The 15421-nt window shown below is 47.1% G+C and overlaps 1 protein-coding gene across 1 annotated transcript in view; it reads right to left on the bottom strand.

Moving 5' to 3' along the window:
* The window catches only part of COL5A1 (collagen type V alpha 1 chain), a 126997-nt gene that overhangs the window by 89225 nt on the left and 22351 nt on the right, over positions 1-15421 (bottom strand). Inside the window, 4 exon segments of the mRNA XM_064394141.1 lie at positions 1755-1917; positions 2491-2704; positions 8431-8505; positions 8508-8597. Coding sequence (XP_064250211.1) covers positions 1755-1917; positions 2491-2704; positions 8431-8505; positions 8508-8597 — 542 coding nt within the window.

The following is a 15421-nucleotide window of genomic DNA, read 5'->3' as shown; positions in this document are numbered from 1 at the left end:
TGGAGTTAATTGTCGAGTTCCAGCTTTAGCCCATGCAGTCCCATCCTTCTTGTTTTTCTCTCTCCAGCCCACGGGGTTTGTGCTCTTGGGCTGAGATTTGGATCATTTGCCCTTGGTGCCCAGCTGGAGCAGGAATTGTTTTGTCTCCCTGCTCTGTGCAGAGAGCTCACCATCCCATAATGTGAAGCTCAGACCCACACACTAAAGCAGCACAGAACCTGAAACACAGAAAAGCTAAACCTGAGGCATCAGTCCCTCAGGGTTTAAAGTCTTTTCAGCAGGGGAGCCATGGCCATGGAAAGGGCTGAAAGAGGAGCAGGGAGCGCCCATGAACACCTGGGTTCAGTTCCCTCCCTGGCAGAGGAATCAGCTGCCCCAAGGTCAGGTGAACCCCAAAAACCACCTGGGAACCCCCCAGCTTTCAGAGGCAGCTCTGGAAATCCTGTTATTTCACAAAATGAAAGTGCAGGTTTTCCATCCAGCCTGGATGTGACACCAAGTCCTTCCAGTGGCTCTACTGGACCTGAGCTGGAGAAGAACTCACCACTTTTATGTAACAAATCAAAACACGGCAGCCAGTGCTGAAACATTTGGCAGAACGTCCAACACTTGTGAAAGACACTCCAGTGCCCATTAAACCCAGATTTGACTTTCCATTTTAATCCTTCAACTTCCCAGGGAACGTCTCTTAATTTAATGCAATTTCGAGATCCAAGCCTCACTCTGTAACTGGGATTTTGGCAGATCTACCCAGCCCAGGATTCCTGCTCTGTTTACAGCAGAGCAGCTCCCAGATGTTGGTAATATTAAACAGACTGGAACTTTCCCTCTGAGTGACAGCAAAATGAAGGCAAGAACTGGCTTTGCTATGGCTCTGATTAGCCAGGGATAGGAGATATTCCCAGGCCCAGGAGATCCAGCTCTTCCTCTAAATAAATTCCATAAAAATAAAGAGCTAGAGATCAACAGGGCTTGATTACACCCCACTGCACTTGGTGCTGGTTTTAGGAAGCAATTCCAGCTCACAAGAAAGATCAGGAATGGGATTCTCATCCCTAGAAAAGCCTCACAAGTGCAGTAGAGCACAAAAGTTGATTTTGCCAGGGAAATGCAGACATTAAAATGCTGCTGAACTATGGGAAAAAGCTTCTCCCATCTGTACCTTGTCTATAAATAATGCTCTGCCTCTCTGCTTCCCTCCCAGGGGCTCACGGGAACATCCCACCCCTCAGGAATTTGCTTTGCCTTTGGAAGCAGAGTGTGGGAGGTGACAACCATGCCAACCAAGCTGTCAAGGAGAGTCCCCTCGTGTCACAGAGCAAAAGAAGCAAGAATCCATGGCCAATGAGTGGAAAAAGAGCAAATTCCTACAGCCCCAGGGTGAGCTGGGACTTGGGAGGGAGCTGCTTCCCTCAGCCTTCATTCACTGCCCCTGCAGCTCTAAATCCCAGCTCGGGGATGGATGAAAACCTTGTGAGCCCTTCCCAGTTTAAATGTGCCAAGAACTCCAAAATCCCAGTGCAGAGATGGTCCAGAACCCCAGCAAGGGCTTGAAACCAGAGGAGCTCACTCCACCGAGGCCACCTGGCCCCCAGTTTCCATCAGTACCACAAGAAGTCGAAATAAAAACTCAAAAATCACAAACAACAGCGTACTACTATGGAAAAAAAACCCCAAAAAATTTTAGAAAGGAGCTGGAAGTGTCTCATCACCCCTGTGGAACAGCTCCAGAGCTGCTCCTTGCTGTGGCTCACCTCAAAGACCTCCTCATCCAATATCCTGGTGCCGAACACGATGATGCCGTTGACGTCGATGATGGGATGCTCGCTGCGGTCCAGGAACTTGGTGATTTTCTTTTTACAGTCCAGAACCAAGGTGACGTTTTTCTTCTGCACACTCAGAGCCACTCGGTGCCACCTATGAGAACACAGCCCACAGACGTGTCAGGCTGGGCTTTGCAGGACAAGGCAATGATTGTACAAAAAATGAACTTTCGGGAATTGATGCTCTGCGAACCTTCGTGGAAATCCTCCCTGGGCAGAGCCTAAAGGGTTGGTCGGCAAGAGCAATGCTGATTGACAGCTTTCATCCCTCCAAACCAGGAAGGAGAGGGCCAGCTCTGGCTTCAGCAAGAAGCAGGGATAAAACCACACTGTTGACTCCCTTTTCCACCCTCTTTTTAAGCCCTGCACAAGCCTCAGCCTGGATTTTTCAACACAAACTGATTTTTTTTAAGGCCCTTCGCAGGAAAATCAATGTCCCTATCCCCACAAGTACCAGACAGCAGCACTGACTGCTCATTTACAATTCTTACAGATGTCAAATTAATCCACCAAAGGGCAAAATGACAGACTGGGGCACCTGTCAGCTGCCAGGGGCGTGCAAATACATTTCTACAGGCACGATTCCTATTTTATACAATGTTCAACATGCTGGCATGGATACAAACAATGAACTGTTTTTTTCCTTGGTGCACAAAATGTCACTTACTTGCCATCTGCTAGGTTAATGCCTCTAAAGAGAGGATAGTCTTCTGGGCCTGGCTTTCCTGTATGGTCTTCATACAGGAATACAGGAGATCTACCCAACTCCACACCAATTTGCTGGATCCCTTGCTCATTGTAAATTGAGATCAAGAAGGACTGACCTCCTTTCTTCGCTTTTACAGTGGTTAGAATGGAGAAGTCCTCTGGGAAGGGGGAAGCTGGAGTGGAAAAGCAAAGAGGTTAGTGAGGTTTCCTCGGAAATAATCCCTACATCAACAGTGCTGTTGTCTGAGAAGCCACGGCTGGTTTGTCCCCAGATGTGTGCACATCAGCAGCCCTAAATGTTTATATAGGACCAGCTGAAAACGTGGCTTTTCCCCAAATACTCTGGGTGAAACCCCTGTGCTGGGGAAACAAGAGTTCTACAAAAGTCATTGGCTTAAATTTGTATTTTTTGCACCCAACTCTTCCAAAAGAAGCCCCCCAAAAGCTTTTTAGGACACAAGGCAAAAAACTTTCATGGGGTGCTCCAAATGAATTTAAGTTGTTGAAGGGACAGAGGAAATCAAGCATCAACACAATCTTGAAGGGTTTTTATTTCAGGGAGCAGAGAATTGCATCAGGATTTGTTCATTCCAGATGAGAACAGAGGATTTCGTGGTTTTGGCTTTCAGGGTTGCTGCAGACACACACAGAAAAAATCTGAAAAAGGAAATAAGTCTGGCAATCAATGGAAAATGCTAATTTGTCTGCTTATTAAACAGCATCTCATTTCCTGACCTTTTCTCCTCTCAGGAAAGAGCTGTGTCTGTATCACAGGTGATTTCTGTCTTTATTTCTGCAAGGCTTGGAGGATTAAAGCCATTAAAGCCTGTCAGTGCAGGGTCAATCTGCAAGGCCAGGCAAACACATTTAAAGTTTCAATCTGAGCATCACCTTCTTGCAGAAACCCAAATTCCTCTCTCATCTTTGGGTTTCTCCGCTGTTCAGACTGAAATAAAATGAGCCCAAACTGAAAATCCTGGATGCACATCCCAAACAGGGCAGCTTGAAAACCACCAGGAGCATTCATAAAGAAGATTTCTTGATTAAATTATACACACAGCCCCCCTGATGCTGCATTTCAGGGCATGGGGCTTGCAGGGAATCTCCCTCAGGAGCAAATCAAGGATTGCTTTGTCCTTCTGGAGAAATCTTCCACCAGAGCAGAGTGGGGCAGCCCCACCGTGGGGTTTGTGACACGTGTGGCACTGGTGGCACCCAGGGAACACAGGGATCCTGTTTGAACTGCAGATGTGCAGCCAAATCAACCACAAAAACCATCCAGCTCAGTGCCCAGAAGCTTCAAATAGATTTCCTTCACTACTTTGGTTTTTTCCTAGGGGGGGTTTCACGCAGGGAGGGGATGAGGAACGTGGCAGTGGGGAGTTCTTGGCACCACAGCAGAGCTGGAGCTCAAACACAGAAGCCCTGAGCTCATCCTCTCCCTCTCCTGACTGGGAGGTGCTTTAATTTTTAGGAACAAAGTGGTTTTAATGTATTTCTCTGCCTACAGCAGGGAAGGGGATGAGGCAGGAGCTGCTTCAAAATTGAATTGCTGCAGAGCAAAGGGAGAATTTCAGGGGGATGACTGAGGGTACCTATGGAGAAACACTTTGTACCAAGTGAATCCCCCTCACCCTGGGTAAATAACATTTGGGAAGCAGCAGAGAGGCCTCCCAGTCAGGAATTAAATGCCATTATATTCTGATTTATCCCCAGGACTCAGCCCCAGATATTTGGCCAGAGCAGTTCTGGTTTTGGTGCCTCCCACAGGATGCCCTGAGCTTTATCTCCCCCCCCTGTGCACAAACCCTCCTGGAGGACTGAGGCAGGACCATACGCCTTCCTGGCTCCAATTACAGCCTACAGATTTGGGCCTTTTATGTAAAATAGTTCATGTCCAAAATTTCATTATGAACCCACAATACAGTACCTTTCAACTTGGACAAGCTGCCAACTCATTAAAAAGCTGCTTTTAATTTTTTTTTTCATTATTATCAAAATGTCTCCATGGTGATGCGAGTTTCTCAACCCAAATAATCATAATGGATGAATTATAGCTGACATTACTCTGTTACTGCTCTGCTGTCCTGGCAAAATAACAATGCCTGCACTGTCAGAGGCAGAAATGACCCGGGCTGCTGAACGAGGGATGAAAACACATCCCCACACACACCAATACTGATAAATACATCAGCATAAATACACCAAGCAGGGAGAAATTGACCCAAATCCCTCCAAAACAATGGAGACAGCATCCAACAAAGGCTTGGGGATGGAGTCCTGCTCTTGGATTCACTCCTCAAACGAGCTCACGCTGGGAGATGCTGCGCATCCATCGCTGGGGCTGGCTGGCATCCTGCTCCCACCCCGTGGCCAAAGCCTCCCCAACCCACCCTGTGGGACCTCCCACAGCACGGGGGGAGCCCCCAGCCCTGCTGAAGCTGCAGAGCTCCGGGGTGGGCATGGCTGAATCCATGGGATGCTCCAGTGGATGAGCCAGGGTCAGGCTGAGCATCTTCTTGCTTGAGCACGGTGATTAAAGGCTCTTGTAGAAACTTGTGGTCTTCAAATCTTCAAAACAGGGCAAGTTTGGATCTTCTTGCTAATCCAGGGGTGCCTAAACCAGAGCCCTCCTCCTAAGACCTTCTTCCTAATGTAGTGGTGCCTAAACCAGAGTCCTGCTCCTGAGATCTTCCTAATCCAGGTGTAGCCAGAGTCCTGCTCCTGAGACGAATTACTAACTATATCCTTAACATTCCTAATCCAGGTGTACCTAAACACAGCCTAAACCAGAGTCCTGCTCCTGGTCTGGGAAGGACAGGAAAGTTTGAGCTGCTGAACAGCAAAAATCAGAAAAGAGCTGATCCTGTTCCTGACACAAAGAGAAAAGTGGCATTTCCTGAGCCTTTACGCTTTTCCTCTTCAAAGCAAAGCTGCTTTCCAATGGTGTCACCAATTTCTGGCCTTTTCCTTCAGACTCTCAGCTGTGCAGTGACTTGTTTTTCTCAGGGGTGACTGTTCAAGCTCTAACAGAGATTTCTGAGAAGGCAAATGACAACTGCAAATTTGATGGAAGCACACAAATGACATTGTGCTGGCTGCCACTGAAACCCTTGCCTTTCTTGCTTCTTTTTCTCTTGCTTTTCTTTCTGGAAAAGCACAGATTTTGTTGGGAAGCAGGACTTCTTCAGGGAGCCAGGACAAAAAGCATCTCAGCATTTTTTTTACTCTTTTGAGCATGAAAAAACAAGTTTTGTTTGTATATATGTATTTATATATATATATATACACACACACACATACATCTTGCTTTGCTGGCTGTGGCAGCAGAATGCAAAGCCCATGAAATTACATCTTAGAAAAGCACCAACTTCTAATTAGCAGAAAATATTCTGTGCAGAGCACGTTTGCCAAGGGTGCTGTGGAGCAGGGAGGGAAAGCTCTGCTCCAACCCACCCTCCTGGTGACACAAAAGCCCTAAAACCACATCCCCTGGGACACTGCCCTGCAATTTCTTTGTTATCTTTATCCCCTCTCTCATCTGGGGGTGGGAGCTGAAGTCACATCTTGTTGAAGAGATGAGGAAACATCCATGGATCTGCTGGAAAACTCTGGGAGTTCTTCACTTGGCTCCTCCCAATTTCCTGAGCAAGCAGCAGAGAAGCCTCAAGGACTCTGGAAGTTTTCAAAGAGGGACTGAGCTGCTTCAAACACCCCATGGCTGTCCAGGAGATGAAATGATGGAAAAGCTGCTCCATAACTCCATCCAGATCTTCCCACTGGAGGAAGATGCAAACCATGAACTCAGTGAGGGTGAGGATATAAAAGCAATAAGGTATAAAAGAGACAACCAAGAAAATCTTCAACACTGAGCTCTTTCCTGAGGCCAGGACTCAGCTCTCTGCTGACACCAGGATTCAGTTTTCTCCAGGACTGAGCTTTCCCCTGGGACCAGGACTCAGTTTTTTTCCGGGATTCAGCTCTCTCCAGGGACCAGGGTTCAGTTTTTTCCAGAATTCAGCTCTCTCCAGGACCAGGATTCAGTTTTCTCCAGGACTGAGCTTTCCCCTGGGACCAGGATTCTGTTCTCTCCAGGATTCAGCTCTCTCCAGGACCAGGATTCTGTTCTCTCCAGGACTCAGCTCTCCTCTGGGACCAGGGTTCAGTTTTTTCCAGGGCTCAGCTCTCTGTGCTTGTGTTCCCTAGGTCAGACCTGCTGTGATCCAATCCCTTGTTAAACAACCAGCCAGAATGTTCCAGCCCTGTTTTCACTCCACCATTTGCTGGTTTCTCTCACATAAAAGTGACCAGGCAAGACTGGTCACAGTGGCTACAGAAACTACTGGCAAGCTCTCAAATCCACCCCAGCTGGATATTCCAGACTGGAACATTTCCTCTGACCACTTTGGAGCTTGTAGACACCAGGCCTAAAATTTGAAGTCACTTCAGCAACATGCCACGAAGGGACAGGAAGGCACAGCCTGTCCAGGTGGGCACACAAAGACTTTATCTGGCATCAGAAAGAACTTTCCTGCCCTGGGCAGCAATAAAGACAAATTTAGGGTCTGGTTTGCCCTTCTGCAGACATTTAAGCCCAGCTTTAGGTCAGACTGAGCAGCTCCTTTGCTAAGGGTTGGCCATGCAATGAAACCCAGCCTGTCACATGTTGCCCTCATCACATCAGGCTCAGTTTTTAGGTGAGACCCAGCCTGTGCTCCTGCTCACCACGGATTAAATACAATTATTGTCACAGCAGGATGATGATGAAGGCTGGAAAGAACCTCAACAATGAGGGGAGGGTTGGGAGCACCTCCTCAGCCCAGCCTCCAAGCCTTCATTTGTGCCTCTGCCAGGCTGGGGGCTGAGGGATGCCCGGGTTAATTAAGAACATTGATGGTGGCACAGCCCATTAGCTCTGATTCAGCCAATCCATTCATCCCTCCCAAGCACTGAGGGAGGATGTGTGTGCCTGCTTAAATTCCCTCCTGCCTTCCATACCAGGCAGAAGCAGCTCCTTTCCTTTCCTTTCCTTTCCTTTCCTTTCCTTTCCTTTCCTTTCCTTTCCTTTCCTTTCCTTTCCTTTCCTTTCCTTTCCTTTCCTTTCCTTTCCTTTCCTTTCCTTTCCTTTTCCTTTCCTTTCCTTTCCTTTCCTTTCCTTTCCTTTCCTTTTCCTTTCCTTTCCTTTCCTTTCCTTTCCTTTCCTTTCCTTTCCTTTCCTTTCCTTTCCTTTCCTTTCCTTTCCTTTCCTTTCCTTTCCTTTCCTTTTCCTTTCCTTTCCTTTCTTTCCTTTCCCCCAGGTGAATCAGTGACACCTGAATGCCTTGGGAAGGAACAATTCTGGTGCTGTTTGCCTCTCTCAGGCAGGTTTGGGTCCACAACTTCTTCTTACAAACACACAGTGATAATAACTCGGCCCAGAAAATTCAGCTCAGGCAGCAATCAAATGGGCAGTGCTCTTCAAGGGCTTTGTGCCTTCCCCTGAAGAGCCTCCCATCCTTCCAAACAACTTTTCTCAGGACATCTGTTGCTGTGGGCCAGCCCCAGTTATTTTTATCTGGTGATTATTTGTGTTAGGAGAGACAGCAGAGCCCCAGAAGCAGATCCCACTGTGCTGGGGCACTCCCCAGGCACAGAACAAAACTCAGCCTGGGCTCCTCTGCCTCTGTCCCCAGCTGGTGTCACCCTGCCAGAGTGAGAGAGGAGGAATTTCCCAGTCTGGGAGGGAGCACTGCACCTCCTCTGCAGGGACAGCCACCACCTCGTGCAAACACAGGGATAAAAGGAAATTATTTGATGGATGGAAATCTGCAGCCCCCTGAAAGAGCAAAACCACTGCAAACAGACTGGGGAAATGAAGGAATCAGACATTTCCATGGGACAAATCAAAAGCTGGACTCACCAGGATACAGCTGCTTTGTTGGGGCACTGAGCTGAGCATCTTTTGTTACTCTGTAAGCAACATCTGCTTCTTTGAAGATCTTCTGCTTGTGCAAAACCCCGTGGTTTTTGTGATACCATCAGGTAAATTATGAAAATCTAACACCTTCAAGAGGTCTGCAGGTTCAGCTGCAAAGAGAAAAGGAGAAAGAAGAATTAGGAGACAACAGGGGTGGCACTGCTGGGCTCCAAATGATGCTTGCAACACACAAATCAATCCTCAGAGCCTCAAACCCAGCTGAAATGTGCTTTCAGTGCAAGGTTAGTGTCCCTTCAGGGCAGGGACAGGGTCAAAGGCACTGGATGAGGGCAGGAGCAGCTCAGCTGTCTGCACAGGAGCTGGGTTTCCCTGGGTGTCTTCAGCCAGCTTCCATCACTCAAGCACATCCTGGAGATTAAGCACTGGGCAGGAAATTCCTGACCTGAGGGAAAGGTTTTAAATCAGGAATTTCCCACCACAGCAATACAAACCTTCCCATTCTTCAGCTGAGGCAAAAAGTTCTTTGGAAACAAACACCAAAGCAAGCTTCCCTGAGGGACACAGGCTGCAGAATAATCCCACAGAGTGTTTGGGATGGCAGGAAAACCCACGGGGAATGTTCTGGGATATGAAGCAAGGTGAGGAGGCAAGGATGCTGCACAAGCTCCCCTCAGGCAGCTCGAGTCCAGGCAATCCCCACCAAATCATTCCACGATATTCAGCAGGATTCCTGCACCCAGACCTGCAGCTGGATGGCCAAAAATCCACATGTGCTTCACAGAAAAGAGGGAAAAATCTGAATTTTAACTAAAGGCACGAAGCAAGATGCTCCTTTCCTCACTCACATCCCACTGGGCTCTGTCCTGAGGCTCTAATTAATGAGGAGACCTTGCCTGACATCCCATGGCAGCACGGGCAGGGCACTTCACCTCCACACCTTCAGGGCTCTGGGACATCAATTAAGTCATGCAAGTGATGCATCTCATTAACTTCCTAATCTGCTCCTGCTCACATCAGCAGAGGTGGAGGCTCCAGAAGGGGAGCAGCCAGACCTGACTTTAAACCCTTAAATGAATTTATTCTGAATTTTGACTTGGTAGCTGGAGCCAAATGGTGTCAGAAACATGAACCAGCCCAGCAGGGCCCAAAGCAAACTGGGCTGTGCTGGTTTTGGCTGGGGGAGGGTTAAATCTCACCCCAGCAGCTGATTTTGGGCTGCATTTGGGATTCGGGCTGAACACGGGGTTGATAACACCGGGAGGTTTCATCACTGCTTGCACAGACTCAAAGGATTTTCTGCTGCTCCTTCATCAGCCTGAGGGTGCACAAGGAGCTGGGAGGGGCCCCAGATCCAAGGGATATTCCATGATTCCTGTGGAACCATGTCCAGCATGCTGGGAAGTGGGAAAAAGAGGGGTACACCTGAAGTGATGGTGTTTGCCCTCCCCAAAAAAATCATTTTCTATGATAAAGCCCTGCTTTGCATGCCATGGGGGAAGACCTCCTTGCTTTATTCTCCTTGCTTTACGTATCAAACCATGTTTATCTCAACCCACAATCCCACTTTTTCTGATTCTCTTGCTTTACCCTTTATATTGTCTTTATCTCAACCCACAATTATTTATTTCTTCCTCACTTTTCACAATTCTCTTGCTTTACCTCTTAAACCACCTATATCTCAACCCACAATTATTTTGTCCCATTTTTTCTGAATCTCTTGTTTTACCTATTAAATTGTCTTTATCTCAACCCACAATTATTTATTTTTCCCCACTTTTTCTGATTCTCTTGCTTTACATATTAAATTGTCCTTATCTCAACCCACAGTTATTTTTTAACACTTTTTCTGATTCTCTGCCCCATCCCACCTGGCTGCATCGTGTCCATCAGCACAAACAGCAGTGAGAAGAAGGAGCACGAGCAGAGCTTTTATAAAATCAGAAATGTTCGTTACCAAGAAGCTCAGCCCAGTGTTTGCACAGAAAATGGATGTCCATTCTTAGACAGCTCTTCAAAGTTTCCACAACCCTAAAACCCTGGGTTCTCAGTGAGAGATTATAAACACATGGCAAAGCCAAGGGAGCAGTGCAGATAATAAAGGAGCAGCAAACAGCTGGAAATTTCCTCATCCCTATCAGGCACTGCATGGCTGACACGTTTGTCTGAGCTGTCCTTGCCACTTGGATCTTCCCCCTGCCTTCAACCACGTTTTATTCCACACTAAATATCTGCACATCTACAGCCCAAGCAACCAAAATGCAATAAAACTCCATCCCTGCTCAGTCCCATCCCATGCTCCAAGAGCTGCAGCAGCCAGCTCCGGAGCTGCCTCCAACTTTTATTTAGGGAGGAGAAGGGGGAAAAGGCCCAGGCAAGGGGGAAGGGGTGTGAATTCCAGCCTCCTGACATCAGCTGGCTCCCCGTGCCAGGTGAGGGGGTTGGAGCTCTGTGTGCACATCAGCCAGCCAGAGGTGCTTGCAGGAACAGAGGGATCCATCCTCTGCAGGGATTCAGCTGGGGGGACAGAAGTGCTGTGGGAATCCATAAAATCAGAGGGTTTTGGGAAAGCTGCAAAAGACAGGCTTCAGAGACAGCAGAACTTACTTAAAATTGCAGAACTGCAATTAAAGCTAAGCAGCAGCCATAAGATCAGTCAGCAGAAAAATTAGGCAAGAAGTGGAAAAGTAAGGATTAATAGAACAATAGTTTGTGTATTAATGCTTGTTTAGAATAACTCTTTAAGCTGCAGAAAAGTCTACCTAGTGAGATATTAGGAAGTTCTAAGTTAATAATGGAGCTCTGTGCATTGTTTTAAGGCTTACAAGCAGGTGTTGTATTGGAAATAAGCAAGAATTGTTTGAACCAAAGGTACGTGTGCTTATAGTGATTGGATAGAACTGCTGGCAATATGCTTTTGCTTTGTGTAATTAGTTAAAAAACTTATAAAGTCAGTTATAATATTGAGTTCTTGGTCTGCTGCCTGAAACGTGAGCTGATGGCATCTTCCCATTGTCACAACCATGTAATAAAACTGATGCTAGAAAATAAAACAGTTCAAGGCACGTTCCAGCCCTGCCCTGTTCATGATTTATGGGATTCCCCAACCAACAAACGCCTCTGCAGTGCTCACAGGGACCTGCTGGAGCTCCAGGGGGGCTGGAGCCCCTCCAGGAGCCACCAGGCACGGGTTTGGAGCCCTCTGAGCGAGCCCAAGCCATGCCCAGGGCCCTGCTGGGGCACTTCTTGTCCCTAAAGGTGACCCAAGCACCTGGCCTGTCCCCAAACTCTGCAGCTCATTCCTCGACAGCCTCTGTGCCCCCAGAGCCACGAGGAACTGGGACAGAGAGAGAGATTCAAGCACAAAACCAGTCTGGTGCTGCCCAAAGCAGCAGGCAGGAGAGGGAAGCACCTCTGCTCATTTTTGTGATGTGTGGAGCTAAGTTACTGAACTTGAAACTGGCCTTAGGGCCTTTCTTTTTCCAGTAAAGGAACTCCTAATGCAGTTTCTTAAGGCACTTAAAATATATTATACTTAAAATATAAGTATAAATATAAATAATAATTTTAATTACTTAAAGTATAATTAATTTTAATTAATTTAAAGTATAATGTAAATAATATATACTTAAAATATAAGTAAAGGAACTCCTAATGCAGTTTCTTAAGGCACTTAAAATATATTATACTTAAAATATAAGTATAAATATAAATATAAATTATAATTTTAATTATTTTAGGTATTATTAATTTAAAGTATAATATAAATAATATATACTTAAAATATAAGTAAAGGAACTCAATGCAGTTTCTTAAGGCACTTAAAATACATTTCTACTTACTTACAGTTATAACTTACACTTCCACTTACTTAAAACTTCAACCTACACTTCTACTTCATATCTATGTGGCTTAATATATCTTAATTTCTCTAAAGGCTTTAATTCAAGCCCTGAGTTCATCTCTCTCTCTGAGGAACTCAGAGAGGTTTGTATTCCAAGTGTCCCACCTCTTCTGAAATCAGGGAGCAGATTAAGAGCCACAGCCCCTGATCCCTGAGCAGGATTTCAGCATCAGGAGAATTAATTCAAGCCCTGCATTCATCTTTCTGTCCCAGGAACTCAGGTTTGCATTAAGTGTCCCACCTCTTCTGAAATCAGGGAGCAGATTAAGAGCCACAGCCGCCCAACCCCTGAGCAGGATCTCAGCATCAGGAGAATTAATTCAAACCCTGCATTCATTTCTCTCTGGGGAACTCAGAGAGGTTTGCATTCCAAGAGTGTCGCACCTCTCCTGAAATCAGGGAGCAGCTGAAGAGCCACAGCCCCTGATCAAGATTTCAGAATCAGGAGAATGAATTCAAGCCCTGAATTCATCTTTCTGTCCCAGGAACTCAGGTTTGCATTAAGTGTCCCACCTCTCCTGAAATCAGGGAGCAGCTGAAGAGCCACAGCCCCTGGTCCCTGAGCAGGATCTCAGCAGCAGCAGCAGCCCAGCTGTGCCAGAGATGAGCTGCACACAGCAGCAGCTCTCTCTGCTGCCCTGCCAGGCAGCTCAGATGTTTCCTCGGGGTTTTGCAGCCAAATCCAAGCTCAGCATCTCCTGCAGGAGCTGCGAGGGCGCCGTGCACGGGAGGACAGAGACCTGACTGAGAGGGTTCCAGGGGATTTCTCACAGCTTTGCTCCGGGCTTGGCCTCCCTCTGAGAGAGCTGAAGGAGCTGGTGCTCTGTCAAAGCTTCCTTTTGACTCTGTGGGTGATGAATAACGCCCCTGTGCAGCAGCACACACTGCAGCATTCTCTGCTCCAGGTGCACAGGCTCCCCAAAGGCACCAGCTCGGTCCCTGCTGGCTCAGCATGCCCAGCACACACAGAGACAAACCCCCCAAATCAGACCAAAATCACACCAAAAACCTGCAAAGCCCTGGAATAAAACCAAAAAGGAGCTTGACTTCTCATTTTGGCTCAGGGCTTAAACGTGCTCTGCAATGCCCAGAGAAGAAACAACAGTGCAGAGCACTAGAGGAAGGGACAGGCAGGTAAAAATTAGTGCAAGAAATCTGGGTTTTTCTTCATTACCAAGGAAATGTCGAACAAAGGGATTGTCCCATCCCTGGGAGTGCCCAAGGCCAGGCTGGACAGGGCTTGGAGCAGCCTGGGCTGCTGGAAGGTGTCCCTGCCCATGGGACCTCACCACTGCATTCTGTGAATGACCTGATGATGAACCAACAGTGGCAAAAAAAGGAATTAAATCCCCAATTCCTCCATCACCGCAGTTAATCACCACATTTCTGTGATCACCTGACTCCTAATTCTTTAAACACCTGTTAAAATCTGAATCAGAGGCTGCTGGTGTTAAGTTTGAACTCCACCCTCACCCAGCAGAGATTTTATTCTTCCTCCCACTTCAATATTAGAGCAAACCAAGCAAGATTCTTTGGAAAAAAACCCTGCCTTTGGGCTGGACATCCACCTGCCACCACCACCACAGCCAAACCCCCCTCTTGGACTCAGCCAGGGTCCAAAATCCCCCCAGAACCCCAAATTTAAGCCATTATTAACACCCACCAGTGAATATCTGAGCCCACGAAACCCCCCTGCCTGGGGGTTCCCAACCCTCCTTCCCCTGACTGTTCTTTAAGGCAATTTTTTAGAGGAAAAGATGCCTTAAACCCTGCTGATCCTTCAGGACATGTGCAATAACAAACAAGGATTTTATTTCAATCCATTACACCTGTCAGTCACAGAGCTCAGCACAGCCAGCCCTGCTTCAGCCACTGCAGGTCAGGGAAATGCTTTCTCCCCTCAATAATTAATCCAGAGTTTCATTTCCCCATCCTAATTTTTGGTTTCCCCTCCTAAATCCATCTTCCCTGGCCAAGGGAAAATAAGAAAAAGAATTAACTATTATTTTCCCCTCAAAAAAACCCCAACAAAACAACGTCAAACCAAACTGAACAACCCCAAACAAACCAAACCAACAACAAAAAACCCTACAGAAAACCCCAAGAACCCAATGGAAACATTGCTCTGGAAATTCAGTGCAAGAAGGGAGCTGCAGCTCCTGCAGAGCACGCTGCAAATCCCAGCCTCAGCCTCAAGTCATTCATCTAAGCCATATTTATGCCTGTAATCATAATTTTTAACACCTTGAACACCCCCAAAGCACTGCCACAAGTCACTGATGTGTTCCTTGTGCATGTCTGTGCTCCCAGGGCCTGAAAAGTTACAAATTGCAGGCAGCAGCCCTCAAAACAAATCTCATTTTTCAAGGTCTTTAATTAAATCCCCATCCCCGAGGAAAGCCACAGAGTTTGAAGCTGTCACTGAGCTGAGGAGATCTTGAGGCTCAGCAGTGCTGGGCACAGACACTCCCAGTTCTCCCAGTGCAGGGAACTGGGAGCACTGGGCAAAAGGAAAAGCCAGGCTTCTGAACAGAGTCTGGGCTCCAGGGGATTCTAAAGCTGAGCTCTGCCAAGCCTGGTCTAGGGAAGGTTGCAATGAGATGAGCTCGAAGGTCCCTCCCACCCCAAACCAGGCTGCGACTCTGGGACAAAATTCAGGGGAATTCCTGGAATCTTCCTTCAATTTTTTTGCCTTCCACCACCCTTCAAAGTGGAAAAAAATCACCAGGAGACACAGATTTACTGTGCACTGCTGCCCTGTTGTTGTTTCAACACCCTGAGATGTTTGGGGGTCTGCAGGAGGGGTGGGCAGCTTGAAAAGGGAGAATTTTCTTCCATATTTGGATTTGGAGCAAGCAAAGGACATCCCAAAAACCTTCATGGCTTTGTGATGCAGCTCTTAGTTGTTGGGGAATATGAAACAGGAAAGCCTTATAAATATGATTTCCTGGCAAAAGTTTCTGAGAATATGGAAAAAATCCATCTGGAGACACAAATTTACTGTGCACAGCTGCCCTGTTGTTGTTTCAACACCCTGAGACATTTGGGGGTCTGCAGAAAGGGTGGGCAGTC

This window comes from Passer domesticus, chromosome 18 (assembly GCF_036417665.1).
Source record: "Passer domesticus isolate bPasDom1 chromosome 18, bPasDom1.hap1, whole genome shotgun sequence".
Classification (NCBI taxonomy): Eukaryota; Metazoa; Chordata; class Aves; order Passeriformes; family Passeridae; genus Passer; species Passer domesticus.
The sequence above is the reverse complement of the archived record's forward strand: the minus strand, read 5'-3'. Positions and strand labels throughout refer to the sequence as shown.